General features: G+C 40.8%; 1 protein-coding gene across 5 annotated transcripts in view; it reads left to right on the top strand.

The window, feature by feature from the left end:
• Positions 1 to 22,858, top strand: part of MDN1 (midasin AAA ATPase 1) — a 187,150-nt gene that overhangs the window by 52,356 nt on the left and 111,936 nt on the right. For all 5 annotated transcript variants that reach the window (XM_054557862.2, XM_054557860.2, XM_054557859.2 and 2 more), the window contains exons 12-20: positions 549 to 644; positions 2,528 to 2,640; positions 4,534 to 4,682; positions 5,622 to 5,682; positions 14,723 to 14,934; positions 15,505 to 15,608; positions 18,503 to 18,647; positions 19,115 to 19,211; positions 21,074 to 21,187. In XM_054557862.2, the coding sequence (XP_054413837.2) occupies positions 549 to 644; positions 2,528 to 2,640; positions 4,534 to 4,682; positions 5,622 to 5,682; positions 14,723 to 14,934; positions 15,505 to 15,608; positions 18,503 to 18,647; positions 19,115 to 19,211; positions 21,074 to 21,187 (1,091 nt within the window). The remainder of the gene's footprint in view (positions 1 to 548; positions 645 to 2,527; positions 2,641 to 4,533; positions 4,683 to 5,621; positions 5,683 to 14,722; positions 14,935 to 15,504; positions 15,609 to 18,502; positions 18,648 to 19,114; positions 19,212 to 21,073; positions 21,188 to 22,858) is intronic.

Below are 22,858 nucleotides of genomic sequence, written 5' to 3'. Positions count from 1 at the left end.
AAAAATACTTGATGAATTCAAGTTTAACATTTTTGGGGTACAATCCATTTTTGATGGTATTTTATATTTCATCACATCAGAAGACATAACTGGTTGGCTCACTGGTAGTTGCTAAGATTGAGTACTAGGTTAAGATAATGACCATGAGGTATTGCACACCTAGTGTTTCCCTTGCAGTTAGAAAGCAGTCTTTTGATATTACCTCAGCACTATATGAGTCAGTTTTCCTTGAACCATGTACCCAATGGTCAACACTAATTGCTCTTCTTTGCCCAAAGCTAGGATTTGCAAAGTGGGGTGTTTTGTTGTCTGTTTTTTATTTGGCAAGTATTTCAGTAGTCAGTTATTTATATTTGTTGGTGTCCTGTCTTTCCATTATGGTCAGGTCCTTAGTCCTGGGTTAGTACCTTATTTGCACTCCCTTGATTTTTAGAGAAATGTTCCTGCTGGATTTTGTGTTTCTCCCTCTTGTGGCCAGGAAAATGATGTTCTGTGATTAATATATTATTTTAAAAATCAGTCAGCATTTACCTTGGTTATTTTAATAGGCTCTAGACTGTTTCACAGCAATGCTTTCTGAGCATACAAGCAAACTGAAAATGGCAGAAGTTATTGGAAGCAAATTGAACATTTCTAGAAAAAAGGTATGTGTGCTGTTTTTTTACTTCCCTGTTGAAAGGAGGCTAGGATTTTTTGCTTGCTTGCTTGCTTGCTTGCTGGTCTCTAGTCCTTAGTTGGAACAGCTTTTGCACTGGTGCCTCTTTTGTAAAAGTTGGTGCTTTTATTGAGGCCTCTTGTGGGCATACAACTCCCAAATGGCGCGAGTGCAATGGCGCCATCTCGGCTCACCGCAACCTCCGCCTCCTGGGTTCAAGTGATTCTCCTGCCTCATCCTCCTGAGTAGCTGGGATTACAGGCATGTGACACCACATCCAGCTAATTTTGCATTTTTAGTAGAGATGGGGTTTCTCCATGTTGGTCAGGCTGGTCTCGAACTCCTGACCTCAGGTGATCCACCCGCCTCTGCCTCCCAAAGTGCTGGGATTACAAGCATGAGCCACTGTGCACAAGCCATGTTCCACATTCTTAAAGGGACCTTCTTCATGTCCTGTGTCTTCTTCAGTGTTTTAGTGAGCATTTATTTTATTTTGTAGGTATTAGACTCAGGACTGTAACTATGTTTTAGTAATACCTTTGTCTATAACTTAATGCAGAGTTTTTCCATCTTTTTTATTATTTTCCCTTATTAGAAAAGTTGGCAAGAGACTGAGCGTGGTGGCTCACACCTGTAATCCCAGAACTTTGGGAGGCGGAGGCGGAGGCGGGTGGATCACCTGAGGTCAGGAGTTTAAGACCAGCCTGGCCAACACTGTGAAACCCTGTCTCTACTAAAAAAATACAATAAATTAGTGGGGTGTGGTGGCACATGCCTGTAATCCCAGCTACTTGGGAGGCTGAAGCAGGAGAATCACTTGAACCCAGGAGGCAGAGGTTGCAGTGAGCCAAGATTGTGCCACTGCACTCCAACGTGGGCGACAGATCCAGACTCTTTCTCTGATAAAAACCAACCAAACAAACCAAAAAAAAGTTGCAAAGAGTAGTACCAATGAATACCTGTATACTCACTACTTTGTTTCATTGCTGACATTGTTAATATTTTGCCATTCTTGTTTTATGTCAAAATACATATTCTGGGAGGAGGGATCCTTTCAGCAGTGGCATTGGTGTCTGGAAAAATGTCTGGGCTCATCTTGAAGCAGATATCTGACATTCTCATGTGAATAATGACTTCTAAAAGATCTTGTGTCAGGAATTACAGTAGTAGAGATTTTTATAAGGCTTCTGAAATAGTTGGGATGGTTTTGGCTGGAGGTCATAGAACGTCCTACTGAAAGGCACTTAAATGATACATATATTAATCATAAGAAGAATGAAACCACCATGAATATTCATTCCACCAATATTCATCTTCTCTTGTTGTGGAAGGGCTCACTTTTCCCAGAGCAGTTTGCTTCTTTCACTCCTGCCCCAAACCTGAACAAAATCTGTGTTCTTTGGAGAAGAGAAGAAAGGCTGTTGGGTAGACATCCAGGAGCATCTGCCATAGCTCTTTTTGCTTTGGCTGTAGTCAGATGTACCATGATTTCCTACATTATGTTAGAAATTTAAAGCAGAGGAGAGCATAGCTAGAGAAAGATTTCTCTGATTTTTTTTTCTTACCCTTTAGGTGTAGACTTACTGTTCACTTTCTCTATTGGATATATCAGTGTGTTCACTCCATATATAGGTAGGGCTTATTTGAAAAGTACCATTTTAGGGAAACATGATAAATGTTGTGAAAAACATAGTATTAGATGTGTGGAAAATGAAAAAAGAAATTTCTTTATGAAAAGCCAAGTCTACTATCTGGGAAGTAGAGAATGATTCTTTGTAGAGTGCTAATTTGAGGGCCAAAATAAGCCTCTGGATGAGGAAATATTACAAAAGAATGTGGATTTTTACTCAGGTAAAATCTTACCTCCTACAGGCTGAATTCTTTTGTCAACTTTATAAACCAGAAATTGTGATCAATGAGCTAGATTTGCAAGTGGGTCGAGTGCGGCTTCTACGGAAACAAAATGAGGCTGTTCACATACAGAGGTAAGTAGGGCTCTAAACTAAGCTGCCAACTGTGGGGTTTCCAGAAACTTGATAGAAGGTCTAGCTCAGCCTCTTGTCTTTGTGCAAAACACATGTCTGAATTGTGATATCTGTAGTATGCTATATGGGAAGGAGCAGTGTTTTCCCAAAGTATGTTCTGTGAAGTTAGATATTAATAGGTGAAAGAGGCGATGAAAGTCATTAGAGATTTGGCACTACCAAAGGTGAATTATTGATTTTATTCACTGCAGTGTATTTAGTGAAGTATGCCTCAGTTGGAAGTCAGGCTTATGTCTAACATTAGTCTGTAAATTCCTGGAAGGCTGGGGTTATATAAGATTCTGAGATCGAGGTAATATTAAATACCTATTACATGTCTGACTTTGTACTAAGTGCTTTACGTATTTTCTCATGTAGTGGTTGTAATAATCCTGTGAATTAATACATTAGTATCCTAGGGCTGCCATAACAAATTACCATAAACTTGGTGGTTTTAAACAATGACATTATTCTTTCACAGTCCTGGAGGCTGGAAGTGTAAAATCAAGGTTTCGATGGGGCCATGCTCCTCCCTGTGAAGGCTCTAGGGGAGAATGCTTTCTTGCCTCTTCCTGATTTCTTTCTTTCTTTTCTTTTTTTTTTTTTCTTTTTAAGACAGAGTCTCACTCGGTTGCCTAGGCTGGAGTACAGTGGTGTGATCTGGGTCCACAGCAACCTCCGGCTGCCTGGTTCAAGCGATTCTCCTGTCTCAGCCTCCCGAATAGCTGGGATTACAGGCATGCACCACCACGCCCAGCTAAATTTTTGTATTTTTAGTAGATACGGGGTTTCACCGTCTTGGCCAGGTTGGTCTTGAACTCCTGACTTCAGGTGATCCACCTGCCTTGACCTCCCAAAGTGCTGGGATTACAGGCCTGAGCCATGGTGCCTGGCCTCTTCCTGGTTTCTTTGGCTCCCAGTGGTCCTTGGTGTTCCTTGGCTTGTAGTTGTATCACTCTAAGTTCTGTCTCTGTTGTCTTGTGGCCCTTCTTCCTTGTGTGTGTATTTTTTTTTCTTTTCTTTTTTTTTTTTTTTGAGATGGAGTCTTGCTCTGTCGCCCAGACTGGAGTGCAGTGGTGCGATCTCAGCTCACTGCAACCTCTGCCTCCAGGGTTCAAGCGATTCTCCTGCCTCAGCCTCCCGAGTAGCTGGAACTGCAGGCATCCACCACCATGCCTGGGTAATTTTTGTATTTTTAGTAGAGATGGGGTTTCACCATATTGGTCAGGCTGGTCTTGAACTCCTGACCTTGTGATCTGCCAGCTTCGGCCTCCCAAAGTGCTGGGGTTACAGGCGCGCGCCACCATGCTCTGCCTTGTGTGTGTATTTCTATGTCACCAAATCTTCCTCTTATGAGGACACCAGTCATTGGATTTAAGACCCACCCTAATGCAATATGACCTTATCTTAATTTGATTAAATTTCTTCAAAGACCCTATTTTGAAATAAGGTCACATTCATAGGATCTGGGTAGACATGAGTTTGGGGAAAGATTATTAACCTATTACAACTAGGTACTGTTGTTACCCACATCTTACAGGTGAGGAAACTGAGGCTAAGACACATTAAGTAATTTGTCCAAGATGAGCTAACTGGTACAGATAGTCTTGTCTTATTGATCTTTTTAATCTCCAGAGCCTAGCATGGTATCAGATGTGTGAGTATTCAATGTTTGCAGAGCAACTAAATTCTGTAATTTTTGTGTGTTGTAAGACTATCTGGTGTAGCTTGAAGACAGTTACTGTGAGCTGTTTTCTCATCCTTGTTTGTTGAATCTGGAATATCTGGTTTCCCAGAGCAAAACTAGGAGAAGCTTGCAGCGTGGTTTTTAAACTCTTTTTTTCTCCTTCCCAGGGAGAAGTTCACTTTTGCTGCTACACGGCCGTCCTCTGTTCTCATTGAGCAGCTTGCAGTGTGTGTCAGCAAAGGGGAGCCTGTGTTGCTGGTGGGAGAGACCGGGACTGGCAAAACCTCTACCGTCCAATACTTGGCTCACATTACAGGTAATCCCTAGAGGAAATAAATCTGCCCCAAGACATTTCACACTGACTACTTTTTTTCCTTTTTAAAAAATACTAAATCCAAAGACCACAGAGTTTAAAAAGTGCCAGCACCCCATATGTAATCTCTGCCTGGAAATAACTACTGTTAATAGATGATTATTAAATTATTTCATTTCCAGTCTATGCTTATGCAAATACATATACGTATAGATTTTGTTTTATTTCAAAACAGATATGGGATTATATTCTACATATTGCGTTATACCTCATTTCTTCTTTTTATTTTTATTCTTTTTGAGACAGGGTCGCACTGTTGCTCAGGCTGGAATGCAGTGGCGAGCTCATAGCTCACTGTACCCTTGACTTCCCAGGCTCAAGTGATCTTCCTACCTCAGCCTCCCTGATAGCTGAGACTACAGGTGTGTGCCACCACGCCTGGCTAATTTTTAAAGTTTTTTGTAAAGATGAGGTCTCGCCATGTTGCCTAGGTTGGTCTCCAACTTCTGGGCTCTCATGATTCAGAGCAAATGCACATTTGAAAATTTACCTTATTGCTGGGCGCAGTGGCTCATGCCTGTAATCCTAGCACTTTGGGAGCCTGAGGTAGGAGGATTGCTTGAGCCCGGGAGTTCAAGACCAACCTGGCAACATCATGAGACCCTGTCTCTACAAAAAAATACAAAAATTAGCCAAGTCTGGTGGTATACGCCTGTAGTCCCAGGTGCTCGAGAGGCTGAGACAGAAGGATCACTTGAGCCCAGGAAATTGAGGCTGCAGTGAGCCATGATTGGGCCACTGCACTCCACCCTGGTTGACAGAACAAGACTCTGTCTCAAAAAATAAAGCCCTATGCCATATTCCCACAGCCTTAAGGAGCACACTGTATATTATCGGTCTTTAAATTTTTGGAGTAACACTTTTGCACTTTCTTTATAAAAGGCCACCGTTTGAGGATTGTCAATATGAATCAACAAAGTGATACTGCAGACTTACTTGGAGGGTAAGTGTGGCTTAAAATTTTTTTCTTATTTTTGTGTTTATTGCTTGAGGTAAGAAATACTGTTTTCTTAGTGTTACAACCACAGGTTCTAGGGTGCTCGATGCAATAGAAAAAGAGTTTTCTCAGATAAGGCTTTATTGGAGCTTTTGGCAGGGTACCAGGGATGCAAAAGAGAGAATTCTGTGGCTGGCCCCACTAAGACAGGAAAGTAATTTAAGGGGCTAAAGTGGGAAGGAAGTGATATTTAAGCATGTAGAGGCGGGGAACTTCTGGCACTTGAACAGTTTGATAATGTGCTTCTTCATGTGTCCCATGTCTCAGCATGGGTATGATTTTTAGTATAGCAATGAAGCTAAGACGAAGGATCAGTCATTCTTCTGGTCTTGTGTGTGTGCAGGAAAAAGGGTAAACTCCCTTGAGTAAGATTTAAGGTGTGAGTTGCTTATTTTAGTTTCCTCAGGGTCCCACCATCAGTGTGTACGGTGCTTTGAGTAAGATTTATGGTGGGACATTGCTCATCTTAGTCTCTCTAAGGCACCTTGAGCAAGATTGCACCTTACCCCCCAACCACAGCAAGATATTTATTTGAATTTATTGAGGAGCTCATGGGTGTGTAGATGTTTCTCTTCATTTTAATGAACACTTGAGGCCCTTGTTCTCAAAGGTCATATGATGGAAGAAGGAGAAAAAGCAGGCACGTATATAATCAATTAATGTTTGTGTATACAGTACAGTTGATCTAAAGTGTAAGTTCTGGGCCAGGCGTGGTGGCTCACACCTGTAATCCCAGCACTTTGGGAGGCCTAGATGGGTAAATCACTTGAGGTCAGGAGTTCGAGACCAGCCTGGCCAACTTGATGAAATCCCATCTCTACCAATAAATACGAAAATTAGTTGGGCGTGGTGGTGTGCTGTAGTCCCAGCTACTAGGGAGGCTGAGGTGGGAGAATTGCTTGAATTTGGGAGCCAGAGGCTAGAGTTAGCCAAGATTGTGCCACTGCACTCCAGCCTTTCTACCTTGGTTTTATTTTACTTATGTTTAGTTGGTTGTTTGAGGAACTTGGCAATCTGTTCTTATTAATATATATGATTTTTCATTTAAGCAGACATGTCTATACTGCTGTATATATTTATCTTTATTCTTTATTCTTTTTTTTTTTTTTTGAGACAGAGTCTTGCTCTATCACCAGGCTGGAGTGCAGTGGCATGATCTGTGCTCACTGCAACCTCCGGCTCCCAGGTTCAGGTGATTCTTCTGCCTCAGTCTCCTGAGTAGCTGGGACTATAGGCACACGCCACCACGCCCAGCTAATTTTTGTATTTTTAGTAGAGACAGGGTTTACCATGTTTGCCAGGATGATCTCCGTCTCTTGACCTCATGATCCACCCACCTTGGCCTCCCAAATTGCTGGGATTACAGGTGTGAGCCACTGCACCCGGCCTCTTAATTCTGTTTTTGTTTTTTGGGAGTCAGGGTCTCGTTCTGTCACCAAGGCTGGAGTGCAGTGGTGTGATCATGGCTTAGCACAGCCTTGAACTCCTGGGTTTAAGCAATCCTCCTGCCTCAGCCTACCCAGTAGCTGGAACTACAGGCATAAGCCACCATGCCTGGTCTGTTTCTCTCTATTCTGTATCTATATGTCTTTAGTAATTTCATACCATTAAGTAGTCCTAACATAAATGGCATTGATCTTGTACTAACTGAACATGGACTGGGTCCTTCTCTTCTACTGTGAATTTGTAGTGTTGTGTTAGCCATTGCAAGTTGTTTTAAATATAGTGAGTAAACGGGAGTACATTTGTGATGCAAATTGATGACACGAAAATGTTGGACTCAAAATATGATTAACTAGAATTTGGTTTTGGTGCCAACTTGGTGAATAGAATATATCTGTTTTTCCTTGTTAGTAGGTCAGCATCACTTATTAAAAGAAAACGCTACTTACATTTCAGTTTGAAAAGATCACTTGAGCCTGAGAGGTTGAGGCTGCCGTGAGCTGTGGTTATGCCACTGTACTTTAGCTGGGATGACAAAGCAAGACCCTGGACAGGATCTCGCTCTGTTGCCTAGGCTGGTCTTGAACTCCTGGCCTCAAGTAGTCCTGCTTCAGCCTCCCGAAGTGTTGAGATTACAGACATGAGCCACCAAGCCTTTTCTCAGTTTTCGTGTGGTTGGAAACATGCCTTGTTTTCTGTACTCTTATATTACTACAAAGAGATTTAAATAAAATCTTTTAACATATATTATGTTATAGATGAATAGGTGACTCCCTTGTTTAAGAATCATTGTAGAAGATGAGAATACCAAAAAGTTTTTAAAAAGGCAAGGGAATGGAGAACAAAATTCAGCTGTGGGCAAGGAGATGGGATAGGGAAAAGATAAATATTCCTATCCTGAGGCTGCGTTGCTGGTTTCATCTGTTTTATAAGTTATGTTAAATATATTTTGCATGTGTCCAATATGTTAAATAATAACCTGGTTTGCAAATTTGGATCTTTTTTTTTTTTTTTTTTTTTAAGATAGGGTCTCACTTTGTCATCCACACTGGAGTGCAGTGGCATAAACATGACTTATTGCAGCCTTGACTTTCTGGGCTCAAGTGATCCTTCCACCTCAGCCTCCTGAGCAGCTGGGACTGCAAGCACAAGCCACGATTTATTTTTAGTAGAGATGAGGTCTCACTATGTTGCCCAGACCGGTCTGGAACTTCTGAACTCAAGGAATCTTCCCGCCTGGGCCTCCCAAAGTGCTGGGATTACAGGCACTGTAGCTGGTCTTGGATTTTATTTATTTATTTAATTTTAACTCTTTTTTTGGGACAGGGTCTCACTCTATTGCCCGCCTGGAGTACCATGGTGCCCTCATAGTTTGCTGTAGCCTGTACCTCCTAGGCTCATGTGATCCTCTTGCCTCAGCCTCCTGAGTAACTGGGACTACAGACATGCACCACCACGCTTAGCTAATTATTTTCTATTTTTGTAGAGATGAGGTCACACTGTGTTGCCCAGTGTATTCATTTGTTCTCACGCTGCTGATAAAGACATACCCGAGACTGGATAATTTACAAAGAAAAGAGGTTTAATTGACTCACAGTTCCGCATGGCTGGGGAGACCTCACAATCATAGTGCAAGACAAGGAGGAGCAAAGTCGTGTCTTACATGGATGGTGGCAGTCGAGAGCTTGTGTAGGGAACTCCCCTTTATAAAACCATCTAATCTCATGAGACTTATTCACTATCATGAGAATAGCATGGGAAAGACCCACCCCCATGATTCAATTACCTCCCACCTGTCCCTTGCACAACACATGGGAATTGGAGCTACAATTCAAGATGAGATTTGGTTGGGGACACAGCCAAACCATATCACCCAGGATGAATCTTGAGCTCCTAAGATCAAGTAGTCCTCCCCACTCAGCCTCCCAAAGTGCTGGGATTACAGGCATGAGCCACTGTACTTGGCCTTTTTAGATTAATTTAAAAAACTTTTTAAAATTATTATTTTTTTTTTTTTTTTGAGACAGGGTCTCACTCTGTCACCCAGGCTGGAGTGCAGTGGCACCATCAGGGCTTATTGCAGCCTTGACCTCCCCGGCTCAAGCTATCCTTCCACCTAGGCCCTCCTGAGTAGTTGGGACTACAGGCATGTGCCACCATACCCAGCTAATTTTTTTTGAACTTTATAGAGATGAGGTCTCACTATATTGCCCAGGCTGGTCCCCTGAGCTAAAATGATCCTCCCACCTTGACCTCCCAAAGTGCTGGGATTACAGGTGTGAGCCACCGTGCCCAGCCTAGGTTGATTTTATTTATTTATTTGTTTTTGAGAGAGTTTTGCTCTTGTTGTCCAGGCTAGAGTGCAATGGCACGATCTTGGCTCACTACAATGCCTGCCTCCTTGGTTTAAGCGATTCTCCTGCCTCAGCCTCCTGAGTAGCTGGGATTACAGGCATGTACCACCATGTCGGCTAATTTTGTATTTTTAATTGAGACAGGGTTTCACCATGCTGGTCAGGCTGGTCTCGAACTCCTGACCTCAGGTGATCCACCCGCCTCAGCCTCCCAAAGTCCTGGAATTACAGGCATGAGCCACTGTACCCTGCCCTAGATTGATTTTTGAAGCAATTATTATTATGGGTAAAGATACTTTATAAAAATAAGGGCCTTAGAAACCATCAAATTATTTACATTATAGCAAATTGTCTTTTGCTCTTTGTTAGTGTCCATTATCCATTACCTCCTTGCTTTTTATTCTTTTGTGCTTCTTGCTTTTTGATTAGTGTTGGCATGATATGTCTTTTTCCTTCATTTAATTTTAAACTCGTTTTTGTCATTTTATTTAACTTGGGCTTCTGGTAAGCAGCATGTAGACCCTCACATTACCTGTAGGTAGAGACATAAATTTGAAGAGTTGCAGGTGGGGACAGCCCAAGAGAATCCTTGAAAAAGAGTAGAGGGCATGGAAGACTTAGATGTGGCAGATAAAATCATTCCAGAAAGAGAAAGTCTAGCACTAAAGGGCAAAATACAGAGTACATGTTCATAGCACTTACTATAGAGAATGGGCTTCAGAGGGGCAGCCTCTGAGGGAGAAACAGTGATATATTGAGAAGGACCGGTTACCCTGGAGAGCTTGGCAATGAAAGAAGAAAAAAAATAGAGGAAAGTTAAAGATACTGTAGAAATAGCAATAAAGCAGCCAGTCCTCATCTTCCTTGCCACCCACCCATAGAACAGTCTTTAAAAGAAACTGCCCAGAAGAGGGTATGGCAGGAGCATACAATTTGAACTCAGAACCCTGTCCATGACATGAAGAGAAAGGGCTTATCATTCTGATTACTCAGCATGTTACACTTTACGTTCTTTTTACACTTTTTGTTGTTTCACGTTATAATTTTGTGTAGCCATTCTCACATGAATGCTTACATGTGGTTCCAGTGTATGTAACAGGTATAAGCAAAGTTATTTTCCATGAAGGCAGGTGTTCTGGACCTGCTGCTTCTTGGCATTTAAGTGGCTCCCAAGGTGCCTTTCTGCAGAAGACGATTTGAAAATCTTGCTCTTTAGTTGTTTGGTTGTTTGTAGTTTATATCCTCAGTTCTCTGAGGTGTCAGGTTGGTTCCCAATGAATATTTGTGTTGCAGTTGATTTTGTTTTGTTTATTCTTTTTTGAAGTGTATGTTTTTTCATCTTTTCATGTATTGAAATATGTATTGACTTAAGGGCTTTAGGTAATATTGTGCTCAGCTTTAAATGAATGAGCTTTCCTTTTTTTTTTTTTTTGAGATGGAGTCTAACTCTGTCGCCCAGGCTGGAGTGCAGCAGCGTGATCTCAGCTCACTGCAACCTCTGCCTCCCGGGCCCAAGCGATTCTTCCCCCTCAGCCTCCTGAGTACCTGGGATTACAGGGGCCTGCCACCAGGCCTGGCTAATTTTTGTATTTTTAGTAGAGATGGGGTTTTGCCATTTTGGCCAGGTTGGTCTCAAACTCCTGACCTCAAGGCATTCGCCTTACCTCAGCGTCCCAAAGTGCTGGGATTACATGCATGAGCCACAGCGCCTGGCCTGAATGAGGTTTTCTTTAAGGAACTCAGTCTACTTTGAAATATTAAGCTGCCTTTTTCATAAATTCAATAGATGAATAATAACAGAGACATTAATAATTGTATTAATTATCTACTAACTCTCTATGGCAGTCGTTATGTGCCAGGCACTGTTTTGAGTCCTTTTTCTGTGTTAACTTAGCTGGTCTTCTTAAAACCATGTGAGACACCAGACTGTTATTCTCTATATTTTAAACATGAGAGAACTGAGGCAAAGAGAGATAAGTCACTTATTCAAGAAAATGGCAGATCCAGGATTTGAACCTAAGCAGTCTTGAGTGTGTGTGTTCTTAACCATTACTCTGCTTCTTCAGTTAACTTTGGATCCCATTTATACTGTTATTTTCAAGACTAGCAATTTTGGCCAGGAGCAGTGGCTCATGCATGTAATCTCAGCACTTTGGGAGGCAAAGGTGGGAGTATTGCTTGAGGCCAGGACTTCGAGACCAGCTTGGGCAACATAGTGAGACTTTATCTTTACAATAAAAAGTTAAAAAATAAATAAATAAAAAGACTAGCAATCTTATTTAAATGACACATATATTTTGTTCAATTTCTCACCATTTTCACTGTTGTCTCGTTCTAGTTTATCTACTGTCTAGTCCACTGCGTTGGTCTCTTTGCTTCTACTCCTAATCTCTTTATAGTATTTTTTGTTTAGGAGTTACAACGATCCTTTAAAGTATCATCAGATAAAGTATAATTTTTTTTTTTTTTGTGGTGGAGTCTCACTCTGTCTCCCAGGCTGGAGTGCAGTGGCACGATCTCGGCTCTCTGCAACCTCCGCTCCCGGGTTCACGCCATTCTCCTGCCTCAGCCTCCCGAGTAGCTGGGACTATAGGCGCCCGCCACCACGCCTGGCTAATTTTTTTTTGTATTTTTAGTAGAGATGGGGTTTCACCATGTTAGCCAGGATGGTCTCAATCTCCTGACCTCGTGATCCGCCCACCTCTGCCTCCCAAAGTGCTGGGATTACAGGTGTGAGCCACTGCGCCCAGCCCAATAAAGTATAATTTTTTATGGAGACAAGGTCTTGCTTTGTAACCCAGTCTGGTCTCACTCTCTTCCTCAGATTTCTCCACTGAACTTCTCAGTCCATTTAGGATAAAATACAAAGGTTTAGAATAAAATGTTTGGTTTGTACAGCCCTTCATAATCTGACAGTGGTACTTCTCTGACATCATCTCCCACCTTCGCCTGTGTTGCTGAGCTCCAACCACTTTCTTCTGCTTTGCACCTAAATGCTTGCTATTCCTTCTGTGTGGCCTCCTTGCACCCACAGATAACTGCTTAGCTCACATCCTTGCTTGACTTAGGTATCCTTCAAATGTCCCCTCCTCAACAAAGCCTTTCCTGACTGTGATATTCAAATTACCAAAACTCACATCACCCATTCAGCTTTTACCCTACATTATGTTTATCGCACTTAAGCTACTACTTGACCTCCTGAGCTTGAACAAGCCTCCCACCTCAGCTTCCCAAGTAACTGGGACTATAGGGGCACACTGGCATGCCTGGCTAATTTTTGTATTTTTTGTAGAGACAGGGTTTCACCATGTTGCCCAGGCTGGTCTCGAACTCTGGAGCTCAAGCAGTCCACCTGTTTAGCCTCCCAAAGTGCTGGGATTAACAGGCGTGAGCCACCGCACCTGGCCTATTGTCACTTTCATTTGATTGTAAGCTACACAGGAGTAAGACCTTGTGGGTCTTGTTGACTCAGTGGCTAACACATATAGCAGGTGCTCAAAAAAATTTTTATAAAGGGATGAGTTCTTGCTCTGTTGCCCAGACTGTAGTACAGTGGTGTTATCATAGCTCACTGTAGCCTAGAACTCCTGTGCTCAAGTGATCCTTCTTTCTTAGCCTCCCAAGTAGCTGAGACTACAGATGTGCACCACCACACCCAGCTAATTTTTAAATTTTTTATGGAGACAAGATCTTGGCTTTGTTACCCAGTCTGGTCTCAACCTCCTGGCTTCAGGGGATCCTCCTGCCTTGACCTCCCGAAGTGCTGGGATTACAGGCATGAGCCACTGTGCCTGGCCTCAATACATTTTTTGTTTAATAAATGGACTAAAGAAATGCCTATACTAATGTATTAGTGCTATGAGTAAGTGGAAGTGAGTTTGACCTTCCTCTTCAACTTTTTCTCTTTGGAACTGGACTCTCAGATTCAGATGCTCAATATCAGGCCATTGGGTTTTACTCATCTCATTGTTTCTCCCTCACTAGGCCAGTGAGTCAGCAGTAATCCATCAGTTCCCTTATGTTTGTTGTGAAACATATTTTGGTACCTTTTAAGTTCTCAACTTAAATTATTTTTCATGGAAATAAAATTTATCTCATTCTTCCTGAATTGTAATGGTATGCCACACAAAATTGTATACTTAAGATTTTCTAGGAATAAGTAGTGCCTCTTAGACATCGTATATTTAAGCTAGAGCAATGTTTTTCAACCTTTTAAAAAATTATCTCTTACCTCCCCCAAATATTCAAATTTAAGTTAATTTCCTAGCTCCTTAGCCAGAGGAATTTAATGCTAAGGAATAACGAAGAATCTAAATACTAAGAAGTACCAGTTGAGCTTTGGGGTACCACAAACCATTGCAATAGCTTTTTTTTTTTTTTTTTTTTTTGCGTGCCCTACTCTAATTTTTATCCCATTGAAAGCAATATCATTGTTCTTTCCTACTCTTCCTTTTCCTAACTGATAATGTGTGGGCTGTGTTTAATGTACATAAGTAAATCAATTTCAGATATTTATTTTTCCTTGGATTTTGGTCAACCTTAATGAAATATGGATGGATTTTTATTATGCCCTATACATATTTATTTAGACATGTTGGTAAAATAAATGATGTGAATTTTACTATTCAAGTAGGACTTTCAATTTTTTTTTACTTTTATTTTTTTGAGACAGGGTCTGGCTCTGTTGCCCACGCTAGAGTGGCAGTGGCGTGTTCTTGGCTTACTGCAACCTCTACTTCCTGGGCTCAAGCCTCCCACCTCAGCCTTCCAAGTAGCTGGGACTGCAGGTGTGTGCTACTGCGCCTGACTAATTTTTGTATTTTTTTGTAGAGACAGGGTTTTGCCATGTTGCCCAGGGTGGGCTTGAACTCCTGGACTCAAGTGACCTGGCCACCTCAGTGTCCCAAAGTGCTGGGGTTATAGATGTGAGCAGCCATGTTAGGCTAGTTTTTTTCATAACACTGTTTATCTAATAATAGTTTTTACCTTCATTATGGGCCCTTCAAATGCTTGAGATGGGGGAAAACAGATTACAATTTAAAACTGTAATGTAGATTTTAAATATTTCAGTAGTATTTCTGACGTTAATTAAATGAAATGTGAGACCTACTCCTATTTTCTGAGCCATGCTTTCTAACTTCTGTTAACTTCAGAAGTTTGTGAATCACATTTACCTGTGTCTGTTTCAGTTATAAACCAGTGGACCATAAGCTTATTTGGCTACCCTTACGGGAGGCATTTGAGGAACTCTTTGCTCAGACATTTTCCAAGAAACAAAACTTTACGTTCTTGGGGCACATTCAGACATGTTACAGACAGAAACGGTGGTATGATCTCCTGAGACTAATGCAGCATGTACACAAGTCTGCTGTTAACAAGGATGGAAAAGACAGTGAAACTGGTAAGGATGTGACCCAGGCTGCCATGAGGGAGGGCATGGGGCTGGGCTTTAGTTAACATATTAGTTTTGGGGAAGAGTAAAGAATACAAATTGGAGCTTTCTGGGACATTGGCAGAAGTGACTAATTATGAAGTATTGTACCCCATTATTCACGTGATTTCCACAAAAACAGATGACTGGTAATGCTGATGTGCAAGTACTATTTAACGGTCAGTAAGGCACATTTCCTCAGAAAAAGCTTATTTCTAAGGAGCTAGATTCCATAGCCAAGAGGCTTTTGCTGGCTTAGTTTGCTTCTGTGTGGTTCCTTATCTGTAAAGCAGGAATAAAAATAACTAGTCCAGAGGGTTGTTGTGAGGGATAAATGAGGCAGTTAATACATATATATTCATACATGTGGGCTAATTAGTGTCATTTCTGGCATTTAGTTAGCATTATATAAGTTTTTAGACTTAGTGTTTTGTGTAAGATGCTTTATTTTTGTGTGTTTTGTTAATTGTATTTGTTTGTTTAAAAGTTGTATATATTACAATTCAAAATGTGTGCTAAATTCTTGTCTTTCTTTTTTAGGGTTACTCATAAAAGAGAAATGGGAAGCATTTGGTCTTAGACTCAGCCATGCCCAACAACAGATGAAAATGACTGAAAATACCTTATTGTTCGCATTTGTAGAGGTATTTCTGTTTTCGTTATTTAACTTATGGGAACGTTGATTTTATGCAAAACACAATGTTTCAGGCAGGTTACTATTTTGTATTGTCTTAATGAAATAATGATTTTGGGGGAAGATTTTGAAAAGTGTCCTTCATGGTAATTATGGCAATTATAAGGTCTTAATGAGCACCATCATTATTTAAATAAAAATTTTAAAAGTACAAATTGATAAATTATAATTGTATATATTCATGGGGTACAAAAGGGTGTTATGATTTATGAATACAGTATGGAATAACTAAAGCTAGTTAACATTCATCATCTCAAATACCATTTTTTGTGGTGAGAACATTTGAAATGTACTGCCTTAGTAATTTTGAAATGTAGAAGACATTATTATTTATGGCATGGTCGCCATGCTATGCAATATATATCTCAAAGGGAAGAAAGCTTATTTTTTTCTAATTAAGGCTTTGTACTTTCTTTCTTTCTTTTTTTTTTTTGAGACAGAGTCTCACTCTGTCCCCCAGGCTGGAGTGCAGTGGCACAGTCTCAGCTCACTGCAAGCTCTGCCTCCTGGGTTCACGCCATTCTCCTGCCTCAGCCTCCTGAGTAGCTGGGACTACAGGCGCTCGCCACCACACCTGGCTAATTTTTTGTTTTTGTATTTTTAGTAGAGACGGGGTTTCACCGTGTTAGCCAGGATGGTCTTGATCTCCTGACCTCGTGATCTGCCAGCCTTGGCCTCCCAAAGTGTTGGGATTACGGGCGTGAGCCACCGCGCCCAGGCAAGGCTTTGTGCTTTCATTACTCTATACTCCGTAACTCTCCAGCCTCTGCTAACTACCATTCTCCTGGCTGCTGCTTTGAGTTCTGTTGTTTTAGATTTCACATATAAGTGAGAACATGTGATACTTGTCTTTCTGTGCCTGGCTTGTTTCACTTAGCATAATATTCTCTGGTTCTATTTATGTCATAGCAAATTACAGAATTTATTTCTTTTTTCAAGCTGAATAAGATTCCATAGGATTCCATTGTTTGTATATATGTATATGTACAACATTTTCTTTATTCATTTGTTGATGGAGACATAGGTTGATTCTATATCTTGACTATTGTGCATAGTGGTGCAATGAACAGGGGATTGCAGACATCCCTTCGACATACTGTTTTCAGATTTTTTTGGGGAATACCTGGAAGTGAGATTGCTGGATCTATTATTATTTTTCAAGATGCAATTGATGACAGCTAGTGAACTCTGGATTCTTTCTCTTGCCATGTGTGTCACCGAGGAAAGAGTGTGTGGATGTGAGAGAGGGATTTGGACCCATTCACTTCATTGCCCCAATTTTAATCCCAGGGCATGGACATCTCTACGGTTTGCTGTCCTGTGACCCTGTAGGAAGGATCAATTTGGTTAAATATTTGTGGCTTGGGCATTTAAAAAAAAAGTTTGTTTCTGTGACAGTCCTTAGATGAAGCCCTAGAGGAAGCAGGAGTCTTACTTGATGTTTTAGTAACAGAGAAGTTCTACTCAACCATACATTATGGGTGTGGAAAATTTGGTCATCAGAATTATTCTTTTTTTTTTTTTTTTTAGACAGAGTCTGACTCTGTCACCCAGGCTGGAGTGCAGTGGCGCAATCTTGGCTCACTGCAACCTCTGCCTCCTGGGCTGAAGCAATTCTCCTGCCTCAGCCTCCGGAGTAGATGGGATTACAGGTGTGTGCCACCATGCCCAGCTAATTTTTGTATTTTTAGTAGAGACGGAGTTTTGCCACGTTGGCCAGGCTGGTGTTGAACTCCTGACCTCAGGTGATCCACCCACCTTGGCCTTCCAGAGTGCTGGGATTACAGGTATGAGCCATTGCCCCTGGCCCCAGAACTATTCTTTTTTTTTTTTTTGAGACAGAGTTTTGCTTTTGTCACCCAGGCTGGAGTGCAATGGCAGGATCTCGGCTCACTGCAACCTCCACCTCCCAGGTTCAAGCGATTCTCCTGCCTCAGCCTCCTGAGTACCTGGGATTAAGGATGCGTGCCACCACACCTGGCTATTTTTTGTATTTTTAGTAGAGACGGGGTTTCACTATGTTGGTCAGGCTGGTGTCGAACTCCTGACCTCCAGTGATCCGCCCACCTCAGCCTCCCAAAGTGCTGGGGTTACAGACATGAGCCACCACACCCAGCCCAGAATTATTCTTAATAGGATTATTTCTAAAACCAATTAAATTGTTGTGTTCTCAAAACAAGGCTTATGTTTTATGACTTAGTCATATACTGGAGTTAATATATTTGTTCTGTTTTATGTTTTTCAGTTAAATTTGTAGTAGATTCTTTTTTAGGATGAGCATGAAAACAAAAGCATAAAGCAGCTTAATAGTAAAATAGTTTTTGATGTGTCAACTGAGTAGATTATTAGATTTGTTTTTATTGCTCTAGGAAATAGAATTTGAAGAGATAACACCAGTGTACTAAAGCCAAGGGATGATGCATTTTGATCTTCAGCAGGTGTGAAAGGCAGTGTATGACAATCACTAAACACTCTGGGATTTAGACATTTGTCTAATCTTGGTATAGCCTGACCCTATATTTATTTTGAGTTTTAATAGCCACTTGGGTGCCTTTAAACACCTGACTACAATGTAAGCTATTTACCTGACCATCCACATAATGAGAGGATTTAGTTTATTGCATCTCTCTGTTAGGCTCAAAGATATTCCCTTGACCTTTTTGGACATTTAAAAAATTAACTTGGCCTTAACTCTGCCTATCTGCTGTCAGCCAGTTAAGGTATAGGCCCATCAAGTAGGAAAGACTCCCCCTGCCTCTATTTCTAACCCTGCTTGCATAACTGTTCTTGGCAAGTGTGCCTTTATTTGACACATTGTTAACATTTTATTTTATCTTTTTCTAGGGTACATTAGCTCAGGCTGTAAAGAAAGGAGAGTGGATCTTGTTGGATGAGATTAACTTGGCTGCTCCAGAAATACTAGAATGTCTGAGTGGTTTGCTTGAAGGATCCTCTGGATCCCTGGTGTTGCTGGATCGAGGAGACACAGGTAGCACTTGAATCCCCTGGGATTTGACTTGGTGTCAAGCCCTGTGGCCACTTTAGAGTGAGATTTTTTGTTGTTGTTGTTAGAAGGATGACATGGGCCTCCCAATAGAATTTGTTCATTCTTTAGATATTAATTTTCTGCAAAGTGCATTGAACTGTTGTTGGGTGGTATGGGGAATGCAAAGAAGAAGAATATAATTTGACAGGGTGTTTGAGTTGTGGATAATAGACACACTTATAAAATAACAGGTGAATGGTTGATAAAAGATAAATAACAGTGAATAAACATACCACAAAAGACTGCAGTATAAGATTAGATTGAATGCATAGGTCTGGAAAGTTATTTTGGTGGGGTTTCAGAAAAGACAAGGATGGTGTGAGCAGCCAGCATCAGGCTGGCTGGGCCTGGGGTTCTGTGGAATTAGATAATCATACCTTTGTTGAGAATTTATAATTTTCTCTTAACAGAGCCACTGGTTCGGCATCCTGACTTCCGTTTATTTGCCTGTATGAATCCAGCGACTGATGTAGGCAAAAGAAATCTCCCACCAGGAATAAGAAACAGGTGAGGGGTTGGTTCTTGGAGACTTTCCTTTTTTGCAACAGGTTCTTGCTCTGTTGCCCAGGTTGGAGTGCAGTGGCATGATCTTGGCTCACTGCAAGTCCCCGGTTCAAGCAGTCCTCCCACCTCCCACCTCCCACCTCCCACCTCCCACCTCAGAATCCTGAATAGCCGGGATTATGGGCGAATGCCACCACACCCAGGTATTTTTTTTTTTTTTTCCTGAGATGGAGTCTTGCTCTGTTGCCCAGGCTGGAGTGCAGTGGTGCGATTTTGGCTCACCACAACCTCCACCTCCTGGGTTCAAGCGATTCTCCAGCCTCAGCCTCCTGAGTAGCTGGGACTACAGGTGCACGCCACTATGACTGGCTAATTTCTCTATTTTTTTTTTTTTCAGTAGACACGGGGTTTCACTATGTTGGCCAGGCTGGTCTCGAACTCCTGACCTTGTGATCTGCCTGCCTCAGCCTCCCAAAGTGCTGGGATTACAGGTGTGAGCCACTGCGCCCGGCCTCAAGTTTTTGTATTTTTAGCAGACATGGGATTTCACCATGTTGCCTAGGCTGGTCTCTAACTGGGCTCAAGAGATCTGCCTGCCTCGACCTCCCACAGTGCTGGGATTACCAAGACTTGCTTTTAAGATTCTCTTTATTTATAGATTGGTAATATTAATGTAACCGAACTTTAGAGCAATGCTTGAAATTGCCTCTGATAGAGGAATCTTTATTACCTTATTTGTCATATTCCTCTGCTTTCTGTAGGTGGTAGGCATATGGGAATCTTCAGAACACTGGAGAATTTTTCCCTTTGTGTTAGTATGACAGTGGATATTGTTGAAAATAAAAATCTTTCCTTCCTCAGGTAATCTTTTGGCTATTAGAAAAATTTCATAACACGATATAACAGGAAAACATATACCAGTATACGTATATTTTAGGAGCACAGTCCTCTTTGGATGAGGCTAATGATCTGAAAAGGCCTTTAAAGTTTCTTTTATTTTTCGCCACTAAGCACTGACATGAACAAAGTACTTAGTTGTTGGTGTTTTATGTATTGGGAAAAAATAAATGACCAGATTTATTGTTGGTAACCGTTTACTTCATTTTGAGTTTTAAAATAGTAACTTTATTAGATCCTCTCTCTTCATTATAAAGCAATGAAAGCTTGTTAGGGAAGCTTTAGAAACTACATTAAAGTAGTTGTTTTCTCTTCAACCATTTTGTTTTTGATGGTGAGGGGGCTTGTTTTTTATTGCACTTATTTTTTTAAATATGTGGTTGTGATAAAAAAAAAACAACTGAAAATGAGGATAATTAATTATTATTTTTGTATCTTTTTTTTTTTTTTTGAGACGTCGCCCAGGCTGGAGTGCAGTGGCGCAATCTCGGCTTACTGCAGGCCCCGCCTCCTGGGTTCACGCCATTCTCCTGCCTCAACCTCCCTAGTAGCTGGGACTACAGGCGCCCGCCTACACACCTGGCTAATTTTTGTATTTTTAGTAGAGACGGAGTTTCACCATGTTAGCCAGGATGGTCTCCATCCCCTGACCTCATGATCCGCCGGCCTCGGCCTCCCAAAGTGCTGGGATTACAGGCGTGAGCCACTGCACCTGGCTTTTGTATCTTTTTGTTCTTGTAAGGACTATACGTAGAAGACTTATTGCATAGAAGAAGCAATAATGCTATATTTTTGGTAATGGTTACATTATCCTTTAATTATGATCAGTTTCTATATCAGGTTGAAAGACATTTTATACTACAAGCAGTTAAAATAAGCGGACATAGCTTCATCTGTTTCATGTTTTTCTATTGTCGACATAGTTATGTTAACTTCCTAAAAAGTGTTTATTATGTATTGTTTTACAGGTTCACAGAACTTTATGTAGAAGAATTAGAAAGCAAAGAAGACTTACAGGTTCTTATTGTAGATTATCTGAAAGGATTGAGTGTGAACAAGAATACAGTGCAAGGAATCATAAAGTAGGTTCCCTTTGGTATGTCTTTATAAACTCTTTCTCTGAACATGAAAATGTGCTGCTCGTGCACACACACAAATATGTATTCTTTTTTACTTCTAACTTGAGAAAACTGATGGCAGGATTATTATTTAGATTCTCTTGTAAAGTTGGAATCTGATATGAACTCCTTCAGGTTTTTCTAAGGAAATTACATAGAAAGCTATGAATCACTACCTATGAGAAGATATAAACTATCAGGTAATGCTCTCCTGATTACCTCTGTATTCATAGCTGAGGGTTTGAATTCTTGGAGCTGTACATGGCTTGCGTTTTGAATCTGTCTTGAAGAAGGTTACTTTTCTGTTTGCAATATTTACACTAGCTATGTGGGATGTAAGGAGAAAAGGGCTAATATAATTGATTGTGTCAGGTTTGGAATTAATGGAAGCTTAGCCTAATAAATAATAGAGTAGTTACATGGCTTGTGCTTTAATTTGAGACTGTTATTCCTGTTTTTTGTATGCCATATGGACAATGTGCAATCTTTTGTGTCAGACAACCTCAATTCTAGTATTGGTTCTATGAGAAACTAATTGTGTCATTCTGGGCCAGTAATTTAATTGTGTGTTCTCCAGAAAGAAATACAACATGTAAAAGGATTGAAATAGGGTGATATTAATGTTTTACTGTGGATTTGTGTATTTTTTCTCTTCCTTAATACAAATACTTATTGAGTACCCTGGTGCTAGGGATGTAGCTATGAGTAAGGCACACAAAAATCCTGGTTCTTCTCATTGAGCTTTAATTCTAGAGGAGTCAGGTACTGTAATTTTAGGTTGTGATAAGTGAAAACATATAAAGCTGAGTAGAGTGTAAGAAAATGAAGACTTGGAGTTCTATTTTTTTTTTTTTTTTTTTTGATACAGGAGCTTTGCTTTGTTGTGCAGGCTGGTCTTGAACCCCTGGCCTCAAGTGATCCACCAGCCTTAGCCTCCCAAAGTGCTGGAATTACAGGGATGAGCTACAGCACCTGGTCCTGAAGTCCTATATTAAATAGATTAGTCAACAAGGCATGCGTTTAGAATGCTTCAGAATGGTTTACCACACCACACCCTAAATTGGAATACTTTTTGTTAGCCAAGAATATTTGAACAGAAGTGTAAATACGTATAGTTAAGATTCCAGATGCTAAAGGTAAACTTTTATAAGTGCCTTATTTTATCTAAAGAAGTAGATAAAGGATAAAATTAGGCACTTATAAAATACTGATAGTACAAGTAGTATATATTCCATATATTAAAAACCCAGTTCCAAAACATAGGTTCTTTCTACACAAGAAAAAATATTTTGTTAGATAGCAAAGAGGCAAGATAAAGCTCATTTGGGCAGGAACTTGAATTTCATCTGTGATGCATGCATACTTGGTTTTTGATCTTGTGGTGCTAATTGATCATGAATTTCACAAAGTGCAAGACCTTCATGTTTCAGTCTGAAACTTTTCCCATCCTGTCATCATCTGGACTTCTAAAGTGTGGTAGTGACAGTAGTAATGGCCATCGTATCCTCCTGCTTTTTAACGTTTTGTCGGTACTAATTATAGCCATATTCATAGCCTTTCAAAACACCGTGCATTGTTTGCCATGTCTTTGTTCATCCCCATTTTAGATTGCATAGGAACTTTGTCCCTTAAGCT

The sequence above is a fragment of the Pongo abelii genome, chromosome 5 (assembly GCF_028885655.2).
Source record: "Pongo abelii isolate AG06213 chromosome 5, NHGRI_mPonAbe1-v2.0_pri, whole genome shotgun sequence".
NCBI classification, from domain to species: domain Eukaryota; kingdom Metazoa; phylum Chordata; class Mammalia; order Primates; family Hominidae; genus Pongo; species Pongo abelii.
This window is presented reverse-complemented; position numbering and strand designations above follow the sequence as displayed.